General features: G+C 41.1%; 1 protein-coding gene across 2 annotated transcripts in view; it reads right to left on the bottom strand.

The window, feature by feature from the left end:
- lztfl1 (leucine zipper transcription factor-like 1) overlaps nt 1-20,196 on the bottom strand; it is a 68,387-nt gene that overhangs the window by 12,443 nt on the left and 35,748 nt on the right. For both annotated transcript variants that reach the window (XM_026200723.1, XM_026200724.1), the window contains exons 4-7: nt 9,908-9,965; nt 9,087-9,158; nt 8,936-9,001; nt 8,567-8,644 (exon numbers count right to left, since the gene is read on the bottom strand). In XM_026200723.1, the coding sequence (XP_026056508.1) occupies nt 8,567-8,644; nt 8,936-9,001; nt 9,087-9,158; nt 9,908-9,965 (274 nt within the window). The remainder of the gene's footprint in view (nt 1-8,566; nt 8,645-8,935; nt 9,002-9,086; nt 9,159-9,907; nt 9,966-20,196) is intronic.

The following is a 20,196-nucleotide window of genomic DNA, read 5'->3' as shown; positions in this document are numbered from 1 at the left end:
TTCCTGGTTGCCCCCCTTTTTGATTGGGTTCCTCAGGAGTCTTTGATACCGGGTTTGTGTGGTGACCTGTATGCTGAAAGGTGTTGGATCATCCTGGATGTGCAGCCATCAGCTGAAGTGGCTGGGTGACACCATTACTTGGTGATGGAATGACTGGCCCTGTGGTCAGTGGCTGGTTAGCAAAGATCTGGTCTGACCTTGAGACTGGGTTCTCGTGACCAGCTGAGATGTCAAGCCTGATCTTTGTGACCTGGCAGTTCACTTCAGACGACTTGGCTGGCTGGAAAGGTGAACATTTCCACACTTGAGCCTAATTCTATGAATGTTCTAAGTCCTGTTGTGTTGTGTACACACAGTGTACAGTCTCACAGAGTTGATGGTCAGATGCAGTGGAGTTGGCTATGTGTGTATTTTGGCCTGTAGTGGGTGGTCAGCCGTCTGCTGATGTGCTGTCTAGGTGCCATGACCGTCTGGCTTTAGGGTGGATGTCTCTGTGGTGAGAGACTGTTGGCCGAGATCTGGGCATTTCTCTTAGTAGGAGGGCATTCTGGTAGGTCGTTTGTTTCTCATGCTGTTTATCCTGCTGATGAGGCCACTCTCAGGAACAGTTCCTTTAATGTCATCAGGTTCTTTTCATGCTAGCTCATGTGCTCTCCAGAGTCAGTTCTGGTACTGTGAAGAGATAGGCAGGATTTTAACAGTCTCTATGGAGGCAGCACTGTGTTCTCTGTAGGCCAGCGTACTGCGGAATTTAGGTGGAGAGAAGGTTCTGGAGTTGAAACCTTCCTCCCTTGTTGCCTGTTCTATCATCTGCCATAGACTCGTTGTAGTAGACTCGTAGTTGTAGTTTTTGTAATCCACTTTGATCTGTTTCAGTCTGCAGGTACAGGATGTTGTGTGCCTCAAGGCTGGAAGTGATCCTGAGCAGATAGTCTGTCTTCTGTGGTCACATTGGCATAGTTCATGCATAAAAGTACCTGTTTTGCAAGTAGGCAAGTGTTTTGCAGTATTAAGGTCGACAGTTGTAATGTCTCTGGCCAACTTGTTGGGGTCTGTGAGTCCACATGGTGTGTGTGTGTCTGCAGTGATCCTCTGGAAGGGACCCTGTCCCACTCCCCTGTGGTTGCTGGCTGGGGAATTGTGAAGTGTGAAAAGTGGGCTATGCCCCCCACCCCCCAGGTTTGGACTCTTGGCTGGGGGGCCTGGGCCTGCTTGTCAAGGAAAATTTTGTGTAGTGTTTTCCCCGTCTGTTCACCTTGTGGTCTGCAAGCATATTTCAGTTAATTTATGACATTGAGACATTGGCTTTGTTTGACTTTACCCGATTGGTGTTTAGGTTGTCTTGTTGCTGAGCCAAGGACTTTGGTTTCAGCTTGGGCTGCTTGCAGGTGGTATTCTCAGGCGTAGTTTTGGTTCACCAGGGCCATTACTTAAGAGAGCTTCAGCCTGTTGGAGAGCTTCAGCCTTCAGCCTCTCTGGCTTTTATCCCAGTTGCTTTCTATGCTCAGTGTCTGTGCAGGTTTTGTAAAGGCCTCTTGAAGCTTTCCTCTTCCTCCTGTAGCTCCTTGTTCTTGTTGTGGGCAAGAGCACTGATGATCCTGGCTGGCTCTCTGTAGTTGTAGCCTTCTGTCCCTCCACTGAAACTTTATATACGGTATACTGTCCATGTCCAGAAAGGTACCGTATTTTTCGGACTATAAGTCACACCTGAGTATAAGTAGCATCAGTCCAAAAATACGTCATAATGAGGAAAAAAACATATATAAGTCAAACTGGACTACAAGTCGCATTTATTTAGAACCAAGAACCAAGAGAAAACATTACCGTCTACAGCCGGTATCATCAAAGTAGTCCATGTGACAATAGAGGGTCAGTTAGAATTCGCTGAAGCATCAAAAATACATTTTGATCCAAAAATAACAAAAATTACGACTTTATTCAGCATTGTCTACTCTTCCGGGTCTCTTGTGAGCGTGTTAACGGTGCGGTTGATGTGTGACGCTGCTGAAATGTTTTCTGGCGCACACAATAACAAAGATAACACGTCAGTATCATCGTACGTCAACAGTCACAGCAGTAGTGCCCACAACAGACCTGAAAGAGAAGACAATGCTGAATAAAGTCGGAATTTTTGTTATTTACTGACCAAAATGTATTTTTGGTGCTGATGAAGAATTCTGAAGATGAACGGAGGTCTTACAGGTTTGGAACGACATGAGGGTCAGTCATTAATGACAATTTTAATATTTGGGTGAACTAACCCTTTAAAGCTTTGGTTATTTTACTTCAGGATAAAACGCAGGTGTCCTTGGCAGTCACCATGGTTAACATCAAGACCTCATAGGGAAGCTCACGCACTTGCTTGTGAAGGCAGGTCTGGTGTGTGTTTGAAGCATGCTTTGAAGAGTGTGAGGCTGAAGGCCATATTCTCATGTCTGGCTGTGAGACTGTCTCGTGACCTCGGTGACCTGATAGTCTGTCTGGGTGAACTGTTTGGCTGAAGTTGCAGGATTTTTGGCTGTCCCAAGTTCAGCGAAGGGTCAATGTGGTCCAGCAGCTCTTTATAAATGAGAAGGTGGTATGTGTGTATGCCTGCATGTTCAGTGCACACTTTTGGGGCCTTGAGTTCAGTTCTGTTTCTGAGCTTCATCATGGGTCTATCAAAGAGTTAGAGGTGACATAAAAGTTGGGTTTACTTCAGTGTCACCGGAGCTCCAAGTCTCGCCTTGTTTTCCAACATGCTGTTTCCTGGTTGCCCCCCTTTTCGATTGGGTTCCTCAGGAGTCTTGATACCGGGATTGTGTGGTGACCGGTATGCTGAAAGGTGTTGGATCATCCTGGATGTGCAGCCATCAGCTGAAGAGACTGGGTGACGCCATTACTTGGTGATGGAATGACTGGCCCTGTGGTCAGTGGTTGGTTAGCAAAGATCTGGACTAACTTATTTCATATAGTTAGTCTTCACCCACACCCTCTACATCCCATCCCAATTACCTAATATCCTATCCTTAACCTAATTATTCTCATTCCTGCTTATTTACAAAGCTGCAACTATCTTGTTGAAAGCAGCAGGTCACCTGCCTGAAACTCATCTGAGACAAGGAAGCATACACTTAAAATAAAAGGTTTGTAGTCTAGCTACAGTCTTGGCACAGAATTGCTGATTGTGTGGCACATGTAACTTGCTGTGAAGGAACCCAGATGAGCAGTTTACAGGTCCTCAGCCCTGTACAGAACATGGCAAACCTAAAATACATTTCAAAGATTTCACAGTTGTCTTATTTCAGAATCATTCATTATTATTACACTTGACGTTTACCTACATTATTCATTGATTAGACTTAATGTACACCTACCAAATCTTACCTTTTGCATATTCACTGTGCAGAATTAAGAGGCAAGCTGATTTTCTGATCATATGTTTTGGTAAAATTTACCAATTCCAAACCAAACCAATCTTAACTATTAATTTTGCATTTAATCTTTTATAAGTGATATATAATCTTTTTTGGCTTGTTTTATCTGTAAAATAAAATCTGTCTAATAATTATACAATTAGTATGTATAATTATATACAATTTATAATTATATAAACGTTCACTTACCTTACTCCACTGTACAATTAAGTTATTAGACAAAATACTTAGTCTGATGATGGTCATCAAACACGTTATTATACTTTTAAACATTTATAACTTCGTGTATATTAACATCACACACACAAAAATAACCAGCACCATGCTGAGAGGTTAGACTGCTCGACTGGCTGGTTGCACGTTCAATTTTAAAAAAGACGAAAAAACCCTCGCTGTGTAACAGTACACGATCCACTGTCTCACTATGTAAATACTGGTAAGCCTCGGTACATTTTTTTAAATCATTTTTCCTTGCTGCTCCATCAACTCCTCCTGACAGGGTAGGTTAACTCCGGCCACTTCTTCATATCGTCTAACTTTACCCACGTTAACAGCGACGATGGATGGGACAATTTGAGACCATTTGATCGTCGTAAGACGTTTTCATCGTGCTCCCAATTTATAACATAACGTTCTTTGTCATTTCGCCACAGTTATAGCTAGCTATAAACAATCTTACAACTACTAAACTAGTAACCGGACGTGCCGTATAGGTTTAGCGGAAGTCGGATGACAAAATGCGGAAATGCGAAGTATTAAAAGTGGGCGGGCGGAATAAGGTGAATAGGGAAGATGGTGATAGTCAAATAATTAAATAAGGTAAAGTTAAAATGAAAATGTCCTAATAGCTTTAGGAGACTAAAAGAAAAAAAAATACACAAATTGATTTAATTAAATCTCAGATTTAATAAAAATCAACTTAGCTGAATATGTACCTTCAAGCTAAAAATAAATTAATGAAATTAAATAATAGAGAGGTAGAATAAAAAAAAATTAAAAAAATAGAACCAACGTATGTGAGAAGGGGCAAACCTAACAGTCTATAGAGAAGGTTATAGTATAAACAAGAAGGGAAACCAGGAGATACCAGGGAGACCAGGAGTGGTTCACACTTTAGATTCTCAGTTAGTCGGATGCTAACAGCTAACAGTTAAGTTAGCTTTGGCTACACTTCGTTGTTTGTTTTCACAAAAGAGTCTGTGACGTGGGTGCTGTGATTAAATTGAACCAGAAGAGCCTGCTCTCAACCTCCGGGATCAGATGTTGCTAAGAGACAGGTGCAAGCTTACAACACTTGCTATAAATCCGCATGGGAAACTCACGCGCCGTCAGTTATGACATATCGCATATAACTTAATTCACAAATCAAAACATTAAACCATTACTTCGCTATTCAATTGCATCACTTCAATGACTACAATGATATGCGGTGGTTAAAGGAAAGCCTTAATTTAGGGAGATGAGGAACATAGCTCAATTCGCTCAAGTAAATATACTGCAGTGAGATTTCTTTATCGCCCAGTTTTAATATCACTGCCAGCGGAGTTTCTTCACCATGCAGTTTAATTCATGCCGCTAATCTGAGGTTTCTTTGTCAGACTTAAGACTTATGCATTTAAAACTGAAAGTGGGGGTTTCTTCACCCAATATAAGATAACTTTACTATAAAACTGACTCTCGGGGACTTCTTTGATAGATAATGGGACTTATGCGTTTGTTGCAACAATTTTGATTGAGATTTTAAGACTCCCGGTTATCATTAAAGGGGGGGTGAAATGCTCGTTTTCACTCAATATCCTGTTAATCTTGAGTACCTATAGAGTAGTACTGCATCCTTCATAACTCCAAAAAGTCTTTAGTTTTATTATATTCATAAGAGAAAGATAGTCTGTACCGATTTTTCCCGGAAAAACACGAGCGCCTAGAGGCGTGACGTGTGGGCGGAGCTAAAGAATCACGAGCGCCAGTAGGATTTTGTGTTGAGCGCGTCTGGAAGCTGTGACACAGATCCAGAGGCTGAAATTTAACAAGAGCAGCATCAGCAAAGGCTTCTCTATGTGGTATGTACTGAAACTGTATATATTTGCTTAGCGGTTTTGGAAAATGACTAAGTTTCACTTTGTCGTCTTTTTTTTTTTTTTTTAAGCTGTACATGTGGAAAGTGCAGTTTGATAACAACATCGCATGTTGTTTACTTGATGTGCTTACGCACTGATAGCTAAGTAAACAACACAGAGATATTTGAAGCAGTTTTACTCGTGCAGTTTGATGACAACATCGCATGTTGTTTACTTGATGTGCTTACACGCCGATAGCTAAGTTAATAACACAGAGATATTTGAAGCAGTTTTACTCACCGCCTGCGGTTCCAACACACGATCGTGACCCTTTTTCGTTGGGATTGCATTATCCTTAAGAAATAAACGATGTGCAAATCCAGCGTCAACCTGGGCCTTGTTTGTAAAACAAGCATCTTCGAAATGCAGGGGAACAAACACAAATACTTGCACAACTCCGTTGATGCTCTGTAAAAATAAACTCCATCCACTGGTCCCTTAATGCTGTTTCTCTTTTGGTAATCTGTGCAGGGTTGTCTTGCCCTGGCAACCAAAAACACACTCCTTTTGTGACATTTCGCGACGCTCTCGCTGTGATGAGTGATTGTCTGTGCACAGCCTCTCTCTGCTCTGCTATACGGGAGCGCGCGCTCTTCCGGCAGACGCGCCCTTAGCACCCATATAAGGAAATTCCGCTCCATCTAACGTCACACAGAGCCATACTCGAAAAAAACTTTCCGAAACTTGTGACAAACCGGAAGGAGTATTTTTGGAACAGAAATACTCCTTCAAACGTACAACTTAATTTTTGAAACTTTGTCCATGTTTAGCATGGGAATCCAACTCTTTAACAGTGTAAAAAACTCAGTATGCATGAAATAGCATTTCACCCCCCCTTTAACCAACACTGACCTGCAGTATTCTAAAATTAATTTTGCTCCATGAATGGGCGAGAGAGAGCACTGACTGAACTGACATTGAAAGGCACAATGGCATCAATCTAGCTATACATAATTCAAGGCCTTAATTTTAGGACACACGAGGAACATCGCTTGCTATCTTCTGCAAACAGCAGCGTACTTGATAACATCAGTCAGCTCGCCTTGGCTACTGCAATTTTCCTCACTGCATATTTACAATAAAACAAAAGAATATGAAATACCACTGCCTTCTTTCATTTTTCATTTAAACATAATCATAGCCGCAAAAATGTACTTAGTTCAGGGAAATGTGTATATATACAGCCATTACAAAAAAAAAAATATATATATATATATATATATATTATATCAATTGCCTCTTTTTATTTTCATTTTAACATATAGATAAATTTAATACAGACTAAAGACCACATGACAGATTTACCCCAAACTAATAATATTTTATGTTTAACCACAAAAGAGACATAAGGGCCAGCGGCACAGATCAGAAGGACTAGCCGAGTTGAGAGTGCTCTAGGTGGATACATGAGCACTGAGCTGATCGCGTGGAGCTGACCGTCTCCGAAATCGCCAAAACACATTTTTAAATAGGTGCTGTCTAAAAACGCTGGTTTAAGTTTTAAACAACTACATTGTCACCTGAAATACTGTTAAAATTACATTTCATGACACAATAAAGCCCCTTTCACACTGCACGTCGGACCCACAATATTTCCGGAACATTGCCGGGTCGCCTTCTGTGTGAAAGCAACCACGTCCCGGGATTGATTACCACATTGAACCCGGGACGGCAACCTAGTAACATTGCGGGGTTCGACCCGGGACGAGCGCTGTGTGAACAAAAGCCAGATCTAATTCCGTGTCGAAGTGATGACGCGTGTTATCGCGCGACTCTTTTACCGGCTGTTTTGAAGGAAGATCAACGTTCGCGACGAAAACATATGTGCAAACTATAATGAAGCAGATATCAGTTAGTTCCTCACTTTCCGCGCTGACGCAGAGATCGTTTGCTTGCTTCAGTGAAAGTATAACGTGCCTAGCGTTTTCGACTTGTACATTACACGTCACGCGCTGATGTCACATGTCGTTACGGGATCTTCAAGGGTTGTGTGTGAAAGCACGCACATATACCGGGTCATCACTGGCAGTGCGAAAGTGCAAAATCTAGCGACCAGGGAACAATTGCAGGAACACTTTACCTGTGTATTTGCCGGAATGGCAGTGTGAAAGGGGCTTAACAGTGATATTTTGAAAATGATCAGAATAAATGGTGGTTGAAATCACAATGCTACGTGAATTCAACCAATCAGCATGTTTAGCGCCCAAGTCCCGCCCCCAAAAGTTCCAGAACTTTGAAAAAGTACTACCTCGCCAGCAGGGACTTTCTGAGGGGCATTTTTTACCCAGAACTTTATTTAGTTCCTAGTTCCTGCAGTGGAAACACACAGAGTAGCAGCCCAAAGTCCCTAGTTCCTGGGTAAAGCAGAGAGAGAGAGAGAGGGAGAGAGAGAGAGGGAGAGAGAGAGAGAGAGAGAGAGAGAGAGAGAGAGAGAGAGAGAGAGAGAGTGCTTGCGCAAGAGAATGGAGATTCATGGTTGACTGCTCCGAAGTGAATCAACAAAGTTTCTGAAAACTGTCACTCATATACCTGAATATAAGCAATGAGAGTCTAACTAATACAAATAAAGAATTGCAACTAGGCTACTACAATAGTGAAACATACAATACATAAAATATACCAGAAACATTTGTAACAGATTAATTATAGTCTAAATGATTAAAAGTATGTGTGTTGTGTATTGTGAGAATGTGAGTCGGCTGCTCAGCCAGGCCCCTTTGGTTTCTGGCATCGAGGGCTATCTAGTTATCTCTGAATGTGTTTGAAGTCAGATGGGGAGACCTGTTCAGTATCTTCCAGATAATGGGTGTAAACATTGCCATTAAGCACTCATGTGAATGTATACCATGGGGCTGGATTCTGTAATTTATATGCAAATGTCAAAAGGCTAAAGGAATCCTTACAACATAAAGCCCAAACGATCGTACATGATCCTAAGCAGATGCTACAGTATACTTTAAAATCTGTGTGACCACAGATGTGCACGAGACATAGCAGAACACATAAAAATAAGTAAACCTGGGCCTTTTTTACCTGTTGATCACCTTGGCTCTTCTGAAGGTCTTTCAAGGCTCTCTCTGCTTTGGACTTCTCATCCAGAGCACTCATAGCCTACAATACAACAGTTATAAAGGCAACACACAAAATAATGTACAATAAAAGGGCCCCTAAATCTATTTAGATACTTAAGCCACAATAAAAAATGTATGAATGTTATCGCATTATATATAAAATATCAAATTCAAATTAAAATCTGTTGGTAATAAAAATATATATGTTTCAGGGACCACAGTATATATCAAGTTTACGATTTTAGTAAAGATAATCTGAATTTTTACTATTTTTTGTTAAAAATCATCATCATCATTATTATTATTATTATTATTACTACCATTTCTTCACCTGAGATTCCAAAGTTCTGAGTCTAGCTTTCAGTTTGTCATTGTCCTCTTGTAGTCTGGTAATCTCCTAAAAAATACAATAAATAAAAACATCTTTATATACAGAAACTGTGTACATGTTTTATTTGTAAAAAAATAAAAATAAAAAATACCTTCTGGAGTAGTTCAGACACACCTCCTTCATTCAGTGGTGCTAATTTTGGCTTAGTAGTCTCCTGATTTACCTAAAAGAAAAGAATATGCTTAATGTAGTTCACTATGAACAGACATTGTATTGTCATATAGTATTGTAATTTTTTTGAAAAACACATAAAATAAAAATTGAAATGTGGTTTATTAGTTTTGAAGCCATTAATATTAAATAAAAAATTACTAAATAAACTCAAATCTGAATTTCATTAAGGGTTTTTAAATACATAATATTTTAACAGAAGTTGTTTTGCACATTTTATTTTCTATTATTAGAAGATTAGTATGAAAAGCTATAATTAAACATCAAATTACCAGTGTTGGGGGTAACGCGTTACAAGTAATGAGAGTTAAATAATCAGATTACTTTTATTAAACTATACTTTTTCAAAAGCAATGACATGTTTCCCTTGTCTTGACTGAATGCTCTCATGTTTCAATGTTGAGAGATATAAGGAGTAAGTGCAGAAGCGTGCATGCTATCTGAACATGATGCTTACTGTAGTTCTATACTAAATATGAACATGTATTTACAGAATGACTTCAATGATTCAGTATTCCTCAAAATTAATAAAAAACAATCAAATGCAAACTCACAATGTTATAGAAACCTGCAATAATTAAATGTTAAATAAGACAAAGATTATTTTTCCCTAACACTGGCCATGACAGTCTAAAAGTACAAAAGATGTATTTCACACATTAACCTTAAAAATGTTTGAATTCTGAGTAAACCTATAAGAGTTTAGTTTATGTGTCATGTCAAGACCTGTAATGAAATTACCTTGCTGTTGGCTTTGAAATCAGTCTTCTCAAACTCAGCTACTTGCTCCAGTAATTCCCTAATAGAACAAGAAAAAAGAAGAAGAAATAAATAATCAGGAAATGAGCTAAATGTAAGGATTCATTATGAATTTTGCACAACAGATGATTATAGATAATTTAATTACAGATAACCTAATAATAAATATTGTAACGATTCAAACTTCCTATACATCGGGAAGAAGGAGGCGGGAACCGGCGCACAATCAAAAACATTTTAATAATTCAAAAATAAACAAAACAGCGAATAAAAAGCAAACACATAAAATAATGTCCCAGGCCTGGTCCTCTCTCGTCCTTCACGGTCGTCACTCCAGTTTTATATCCTTCCATCTCCTACGTGGGACTCGATACTGGCGGTGGGGCGCAGGTGTAGCTCATCTCCAATCACTACACCTGGCCTCACTCCTCGTTCCCACGCCTCTCGGCCCCGCCCCACTCGCCACATACCCCCATCACCCCTCGCAGGCCGGGGGGTACCCTCGAGACTGCGCTCTACAGTCCTTCACGGTTTCAGAGTCTGTGAATGGCCTTTTCTTTTTTGCCAATATCTAGGAAACACGAAGGGATGCTGCGATAGCTCTCTCTTGGGCTGTGAATGACCATACCATGGTAGTACTGCTCCGTTTGTAAGATGCAATCAAACTCTGCACTTTTGCTACCCTCTCTTGAGATCCCTCAGGGAAATTGGTGCGGAAAGTCTGGTGTTTCTCATTGTGATGCCTCTGCACATTGTAATCTTTTAATACTGCAAAGCACTCACTACAAATTAAACACATCGGTTTGGCGTTTGGATGTGGCGGTAAAATAAACAAGTATTTGTCAGTCCAGGCAGGGTTAAACTGATGGTTTTCATTGGCAATTTTACGTTTTAGTGTTGAGAAAGACATATTGATTGTAATCTAGGCTACATGTGGCCCGCGGGCCGCTAATTGAATAGCCCTGATTTACAGTAACCCTCTGGCAATCAAATTTTAAGGCATACGGCAGTTAAAGGGTTAATCCGACCCATTTAGACTTTGAAATCACATTCACAGAACAATATATATAACTTTAGTAACACTTTATTTTAATATATATATATATAAAATGTATAAGGTGTGCATCGTAGCTGACACCTAAATTAACACATTACAATTGTTTTATGACTGCAAGTCTTTTTCCTCAAATGCTATTGAGCTTCAAATTTGTGACTGAGCCCATGTGAAAAAGTAGCATAATTTACATATGACTTACAGTTTGTTTTAATAAATATCAAACACTCAATTTAATTGTGCATCATAGCTGTCACCTAGATGAACAATTACAGTTGTTTTTAAGTCATTCTCTTCAAATGCTATTGACGTTAGAAAAGTGTATAACAATATCATATGTAACTTTAGAGACGGTCCCTAAATTTGCAACTCACGAATGTCCAATGTCAAGCCAACTTTATGCCTGTTTTTGTTTTGTTTTTTACTTTCTTTATTTTTTTTTTTCTCTGTGCCGGATTGCTGATGTCCTTTATCTGGGCATAGATGTCCATCCATCAATTACGTACATTCATCCACAAACATGAGGTGCGAGCTGTCGCGAGCGTGGATGGGAGAATGGCGCATGTTTTTTGTTTTTTTTGAGCAACTGGGATGGTGCCCCCTCTTGGAGTTGATGCCCTACGAAGACTGCGTACTCTGCATATAGGGAGCGGCGGTACTATCTGGAAGATAAATTAAATAGTCTATCAAAGCTGTTTGGAACACGAGTCGAATTCCTCAGGAAGTCATAAATCAGTTCTAGTGCCACAAGAACCAAGCAAGATGACCAACCAACTTATGCACACAACAGCTTTCAACATTAACACCACTAGAACAATTATTGACAATTTTAATTTGCAATAGAGATTGTCAAATTTGTTGTTCATAATTGAAATGCAACGCTGGACATCACATGGAAACCCGTAAGTTAAACACTTCCATTGACTTCCCCCCACCTAGCAGAACCAGACTGAAATTCCTGGGGGGGGGGTAGATTTGCGCAGATTTGATGTTAAACGGCTCGTTCACTGAATTGCAGGGCGTCTAAGTGACTAGCCGTGAAACAGTGATTCTGTTCAAATTCCCTTTAGAATCTTAAATGATTCCCTTTGAGCTAAATTGACCTGTTTCCCTTACATCTCTCTCTCTCTCTCTCTCTCTCTCCGTCTGTCTGCCACTCAGTTCTTGCCCATCCCCCACTCACACACACACACACACACTTAGTCAGCACACATACATTCCTCAAAAAGAGGGACAGAGTGAGTTGAGATGTCTGGCAGTTTTTTAATTTTCCTTTAATCAAACAGTGTTGTAAAGTGATGCAACTATGCATATTTCCTCAGAATGATTTAATCTCTGTATGAAAAAATGCTTAAGTGTTTGGAAGCTGCAATTTAAAAATACCAGACAATTAATGATTCCCTTTTTACTGTCATTTCAAAAAATAAACAAGACACGAAGACAAAGCAAGGCAAGACAAGGCAAGGCAAGAGTTGACGGATCTGAATAATACACGACATTAAACAAGGACTCCGTAACACAGACTAAGACAGACTGAGTATAAATAGACAGAAGGATAATGAGGGAACAAGAGAACGGTGGGGGACAATCAATTACACAACAAGGAGGAAGGTGACCAAATAAGGGAGGAGGAAGTGATCTGGTGACAGACACCGTGAGCAAAGAGGACATCTAGTGGAACCCCAGGGAACAACAACCCAGACACTGTGACAGTACCCCCCCTCTACGGAGCGGCTCCCAGACGCTCCATGACAAGACACAACACAGAGACCAGGAGGGAGGCGGACAGGTGGAGGCTCAGGGGGAGGGATGGAGGGCCGGTAAAGAAAAACATGGTGAACAAACACCAGAAATGTAAACATAAAACAGGGAGACCAGGAGAGAGGAGGACCGGAGGAGGTTCAGGGGGAGGGATGGAGGGCCAGACTAACTGAGGGGAACAGGCAGAAACACAACAAAAATCAAAAACACAAAACAGAAGTCCATGAAGGGCATAATGTGGCACTCACCAGGGCGGAGCCGAAGACCACCACAGCCATATGGTCGAAGCCAGAACCCTCCAGGGCGGAGCGGAAGACCACCACAACTGTGTGGTCAGGGCGGAAGCCCCCCAGGGTGGAGCGGAAGACCACCACAGCCGTGTGGTCAGGGCGAGGGCCTCCCAGGTCAAAGCAGAAGACCACCACAGCCATGTGGTCAGGACGAGAGCCCCCCAAGGCGGAGCAGACCTCTGTGCGGCCGGACCAATGGGACTACGAAACTCCGGTAATCCCCTGGTGTCTTTACTGGACTCCAGAAGATTGGTGACTTCAGAGTCACCGGAACCTGACTCGACTCTGGAGAGTCCACCGGAACCTGACTCGACTCCGGAGAGTCCATGGGAATCGGACTCGACTCTGGAGAGTTCACGGGACTCCGGACTGTCTGTGGAAACCTGAGGCGCCTCGGCTTCGGGCACTGCCTCTGGAACGGCCTCAGACACTGCATTGGGAATGGCCTCGGCATTAGGCATTACCTCGGCCTCCGGAACAGCATTGGGCACCGCCTCGGCATCGGGCACCGCCTTGGCCTCCGGAACAGCATCGGGCACCGCCTCGACCTCCGGATCAGCATCGGGCACCGCCTCGACCTCTGGAACAGCATCGGGCACCGCCTCGGCCTCTGGAACAGCATCGGGCACCGCCTCGGCCTCTGGATCAGCCTCGGGCACCGCCTCGGCATCGGGCACCACCTCGGCCTCCGGAACAGCATCGGGCACCGCCTCGGCCTCCGGAACAGCATCGAGCACCACCTCGGCCTCCGGACTAGCATCGGGCACCGCCTCGGCCTCTGGAACAGCATCGGGCATCGCCTCGACCTCCGGAACAGCATCAGGCACCGCATCGGGAACGACCTCGGGCACCACCTCAGCCACGGCATCGGGCACTGCCTCGGCATCCGGAACAGCATCGGGCACTGCTTCTGCATCGGGCACCATCTTGTACTGTGGCGCTGGACTGACAGTCATCTTGTACTGTGGCGCTGGACTGACAGTCATCTTGTACTGTGGCGCTGGACTGACAGTCATCTTGTGCTGTGGCGCTAGGCTCGCGGCCATTTTGGGCTGTGGCGCTAGGCTGACGGCCATCTTGGGCTGTGGCGCTGGGTTAGCGGCCATCTTGAGCTGTGGCGCTAGGCTGGCGGCCATCTTGAGCTGTGGCGCTAGGCTGGCGGCCATCGTGTGCTGTGGTGCTAGGCTGGCGGCCATCTTGTGCTGTGGCGCTAGGCTGGCGGCCATCTTGTGCTGTGGCGCTAGGCTGGCGGCCATCTTGGGCTGTGGCGCTAGGCTGGCGGCCATCTTGGGCCATGACTCTGGACAGGTGGCCATCTTGTGCTGTGGCGCTAGGCTGGCGGCCATCTTGTGTTGTGGCGCTAGGCTGGCGGCCATCTTGTGTTGTGGCGCTAGGCTGGCGGCCATCTTGTGTTGTGGCGCTAGGCTGGCGGCCATCTTGGGCTGTGGCGCTAGGCTGGCGGCCATCTTGGGCTGTGGCGCTGGGCTTGCGGCCATCTTGGGCTGTGGCGCTGGGCTGATAGCCATCCTGGGCAGTGGTGCTGGGGTGACGACCACCCCGCCGGAAGAGACAGGAGTGGCTGGGGCATCCCACCGACACCGATGCTGCAGGTAGCGCACAAATTCCCAGAATTCCAGTGTCTCTAATTGCGCCATCTCATCCTGAGACACTGGATCATCCAGCCCATCATTAAAATAGTCCTTAAGGGCCGCATAGTTATAGCCCATGCCCTCGGCCAGGGACCAGAACACCTGAGCTAGGGCACCCACTTCATTGCCCTCTTGGCGGAGGCCGGTCCTGAGATACTTGACTCGCCTCTCCGCCATCTTGGCTGGGGAACGGAAAAACGACATACCGCTGGTTCTCGTGTTGACGGAGTCCTTCTGTCACGGCAAGGATCCAAAGAGGCACGGAGATAGAACCAATTGCAGGCAGTCGTTTATTTAGGGATAATCCAAAGGGGTAAACAGTCCAGGCAGGGGTCAAAACCAAACATAATCCAAATCCAACATAAACAAGACACGAAGACAAAGCAAGGCAAGATAAGGCAAGGCAAGAGTTGACGGACCTGAATAATACACGACATTAAACAAGGACTCCGTAACACAGACTAAGACAGACTGGGTATAAATAGAAGGATAATGAGGGAACAAGAGAACGGTGGGGGACAATCAATTACACAACAAGGAGGAAGGTGACCAAATAAGGGAGGAGGAAGTGATCTGGTGACAGACACCGTGAGCAAAGAGGACATCTAGTGGAACCCCAGGGAACAACAACCCAGACACTGTGACAGTATCATACCGAACTTATTTTGATTGGTGGAGATTTAAATTTGACACCTGATGAATGGCAGGATAGATTTCCTTTTAAATATAGCACAAACCACTGGAATACTACTCTTTGTGATTTCTTAAATTCAAACAGTTTAATAGACATTTGGAGGGATAGGAACCCAGAGGTCATACAATTCTCATGGATCAAACCCAATGGTAGCAGTAAATCCAGAATAGATTTATGGTTAGCAACACCTGGAATTTCTAGCAATGTCTTAAATGTGTCGATTAATAGTGCACCTTTAACTGATCACTGTGTAATAAATCTTGAATTAAATCCAGATAATAGGCCCAGAAATAAAAAAGAAAATTACTGGAAATTTAATGCAGACCTTCTAAAAGATGAGGAATATAATAAAATTAACCAAAATTTGATAGAGAAAATTAAAAATGATATATATGTAGGAAATTATAGTAGTAGATGGGAGTACTTTAAGTTTAAGGCAAGTGAGTTTTCGATACAATACAGTAAATCCAAACATAGCAAACAAAAGCAATATGAGATCCAATTGGTACAGGATATTAATAGATACTGTGACAAAACTCTAATGTCCAATGCTGATAAAAGCACTTTAATTAACCTACAAGAAAAATTAGATCACTTGTTTCTTAAAAAAGCTCGAGGGGCTTATGTAAGGTCTCGGGCTAAATGGATAGAGGAAGGGGAGAAAACACGTCTTATTTTAGTGGATTAGAGAAAAGGAGACAGGAGAGAAAGGTAATTAATTCATTAATGATTAATGATATAGAGTGCACAGATCGTAAAACAATATCTGAAGAAATGTATACATTTTACTCCAAACTTTATGGCTCTGAATATTCAAGGTATGACTCAGATATTTTCCTTGGTGGTTTGATGCCGTATATCCCCAAAATATAATTAGCCATTAAAGAAATATGTGACTCTGAGATCAGAATAGCAGAATTAGATGAAGCAATTAAGAGAATAGCAGTAGGGAAAGCACCAGGACAAGATGGCCTGACATCCAATTTTTACAAATTCTTTTGGGTTGACCTGAAAGGTTTTTTATTGGAGGCTATAAAGGACATTGTGAGCAATATGACACTTACACCTACAATGAAACAGGGTTTAATAACTCTCCTTCCCAAACAAGGAAAAGACAAAAGATATATCAATAATCTTCGCCCTATCACCTTATTGAACACTTACTAGAAGCTGTTTTCTTATGTGATTGCTGACAGGTTGAGGAATTGTCTGGCTGATGTTATAAGTGATACTCAATCTTGTTTTCTCCGAGACAGATCCATACATAACAGTATAAGATTGGTATTAGATCTGTTAGACTATAAGCACTTAATTAAGGATGATGGAATTATTCTTTTTTTGGACTTTTACAAGGCCTTCGACATGGTCGAACATAAATTTCTTTTAAGGATTAAGGACTCTGGAGTGTTTTGGGTTTGGGAATAAGTTTATTGACAATCAATCTGCTATATACAGACATCAACAGTTCAGTGTCTCTGCCATTTGGAACATCTAAGCGCTTTGATATAAAGAGAGGCATTCGACAAGGTTGTCCAACCTCGCCTTTGTTATTTATCATGGTAGCGGAATTACTAGCAATCCATGTTAAAAATAGCCCGAACATCCAACCTCTAAATGTCATGGGAAATTCATTGGTAATAATCAATTGGCAGATGACACCACACTTTTTTTAAAGAATGCAAGACAAATTCCAGTGGCATTAAAAGAGATTTCTTTGTTCTCCAAAGCATCTGGTTTAAAGTTGAATATGGAAAAATTTGAAATTTTAACTATTTAAGACCATGCCATGATTAATATGTATAATATACCAGTTAAAAATGAAGTCAGATACTTGGGTATTATAATTTCTAAAGATAAAAAGGTTAGAGAAACATCCAACATAGAAAATATCATTCAAAAAAATAGAACTATTCTTAACAGTTGGCTTCAAAGGGACTTATCTGTTTTTGGACATATTTTACTTACTAAAATGCAAAGCTTGTCAAGACTTACCTACCCAGCCTACTCATTGGATATACCCGACAAATTAATTAAGAAGATCAATCAAGATAATTTCAATTTTATATGGAAAAATAAATATCATTATGTAAATAAAAGCGATACAGTGAAACCTGCCAAAGATGGGGGGTTAAATGCCATTGACTTTGACCCAATGAATGGTACCATCAAATTAAAATGGTTACAGAATTTTATTATAAAAGGTGATAATTTCTGGTTTAATTTCCCCTTCAAAATCTTCAAAATGTTTGGTAGCATACATTTCTTGTTAAGATGTGACTTCAACATCTCCAAACTACCGATTAAGCTTTCAGCTTTTCATCAACAGGTTCTCCAATACTGGAAACTCATATACAAACATAACTTTACTCCTCACACGGTCCCAATATGGAATAACAGATGTATATTAATTAAGAGAAAATCTTTTTTCTACGGTGAATGGATGGAAAAGGGTGTCTGGTCAATTGTTCATTTATTAGATAATTCTGGTAACTTCTTAATAGGGATGGGCATGATTAATCGACGATCGATAATTGATCGTTAAGATTTTCCTCGATCATGTTAATTTGTTATCGATTAATCTAAAGCATTTTTTTTTAATCTAATGCAGGTTGCGTTGCGTAGTGCGAGTCTTCAAGCAATTAAATGAATTTCACTGTGTGGCAGCAATTAAATATTTTACCACCATGGGGCAATATTTGACACCCTACTCGGTTATCTGTGATCTACCGTTTTGATTTCAAAGAATAATCATGAAGATGTCACGGCGAAGTGTGGCGTGGGACCATTTTGATTTAAAAAGCGAACTAGTTAACTGCAAACATTGCGATGCCGTGTTTAAGTACAACACGGCCACGACTCAAATGATGTACCTATGCATCCCGGCAAATTTTCATGAGGCTTTAACCCTTTCGAGTCGATTAACGCATATATGCGTTTTGAGTCATTTTCTCCTGATAACCCCTGATAAATTACACTCTGTTTTAATCGTACAGATAAGAGCAATACATCAATCGAATCTGTAAAGGGTCTAGTTTTTTTTGGATACAGACATAATAACAAAAAACCTTTGTGCACTTATAAAATAAAGATAACAAACAAGGTGCACTGTCTACAGTCTTTGTCTCCGCTGATCGTCATGTACAAACATTTCATTAAAATGAACCGTAACTCCGTGAATACTCAACGAAGAGACATGAGAGAGATATCTATAGAAAGCCTGGAATGTCTACTTTTAAACTAAACAAGTGCTTCCGAAAAACAAATATTCTGAGATAAAGTAATCCATATGAAAACAACGCAATGTCTGTTTTTCATATCTTCCTTCATTATATTTAATGTGACCACGCCCCCGCGCTGAACGCGCTATTCAGATTCAAACTGAAGCGCGCGCTTGAATACACACACACACAGAAGAAAAGGCAGCGAGACTGTTCTTCAAGTTTTTATTTTATTTTACTGTTTGCTTCGCGATGAGAGGACTAAGACATAATTCACCCCAAAAAGATGTGATGTGGTTGATGATTTGAGAAATGGATTTCCTCAGAAAAAAGAATGAAGCACTTTATTCAGACTCAAAACGCATATATGCGTTAATCGACTCGAAAGGGTTAAGAACGCCTGCTAGCAGCTGCAGGTTCCGCTGCTTTAGAGCACTGCATATGCACGCGGATATATGTTCGGTTTGCCTGAACGTAGTTTAACTGTCTGCCACAAGTTGATCTTGTAATAAAGGTCTCACCAAGGAAAAACACGCTGTATTTTTGTATCCATTGCATTTTTTTATTATAAAAATTAAATAATTATATTATAAAAATATTAATGATTAATCGATAATCGATCGTTAATTCTCCCGACGATCGACTAAGAAAATTTAATCGAATGCCCATCCCTACTTCTTAACATATGATGTTTTCATCCGGAAATACAGTTTGATGTGCACTGAGAGGCAATTTAAAACTGGAATTCAGGCAATCCCACAAGCTTTGATCACTTTAGTAAAAGGTATGTGGTTATTCCTCGAGAGCCCACGTCATAGATGTTTATAATTTCTTAGATAAAAATAAATGTAATAATACTTTTTTTAGAAATGTTCTCACTTCGATCTGCTTCCCATCGCCACTCAAGAGAAAACATATCTTCCAGAAATTTACCAGTGATTGTTTAGTGAAGATAAGAACCAGTTACCTTTCTTTTCCTATTTCACTGAAGGTAAAAGAAGTTCACTTCAAAGTGATGAACTTCTTGCATCAAAGATTTAATATGGATGTGAATGTTGGTACTTTTTGTAATTCTGACTTTGAAACCGCAGAACATCTCTTCTTCTCTTGTAGTGTAACCCAGTCCTTTTGGGATGCTTTCCAGTACTGGATCATGTACGATACACAAAAAATCCCAATGTTAACATATGAATACGTTAAATTTGGTCTTCAAATAGAGAACAGAATAACTGAGTTTGGAGTGAATAATCTGATTTTAATAGCAAAATATTTCATACACAAATGTCGATTTCTTAAAACATCCCCTGTCTTTAATGCCTTTCTAAATGATATCATTTTGTATAAACAATCCCTGAAATGTTGCAAAACAAAAAAAAAAGCCCTAATTTTTTATGAATACTTATGCAAACTCATTCCTTAGTGTCTACTGCTGAGTCTCTTGGTCTCTTTTCCCTTTTATTATTTATTTTTTTTTTTGGAAAATGCATCAACGTTGTACTCCATGTTCAATTCATGTTGTAAGATTGACTGAATGTGAATACAATGTGCCTTGTTGTATGGTTGATATACGAATCTTTAATAAAAAAAATAAAAAAAAAACTATTG

The sequence above is a fragment of the Carassius auratus genome, chromosome 24 (assembly GCF_003368295.1).
Source record: "Carassius auratus strain Wakin chromosome 24, ASM336829v1, whole genome shotgun sequence".
NCBI lineage: Eukaryota > Metazoa > Chordata > Actinopteri > Cypriniformes > Cyprinidae > Carassius > Carassius auratus.
The sequence above is the reverse complement of the archived record's forward strand: the minus strand, read 5'-3'. Positions and strand labels throughout refer to the sequence as shown.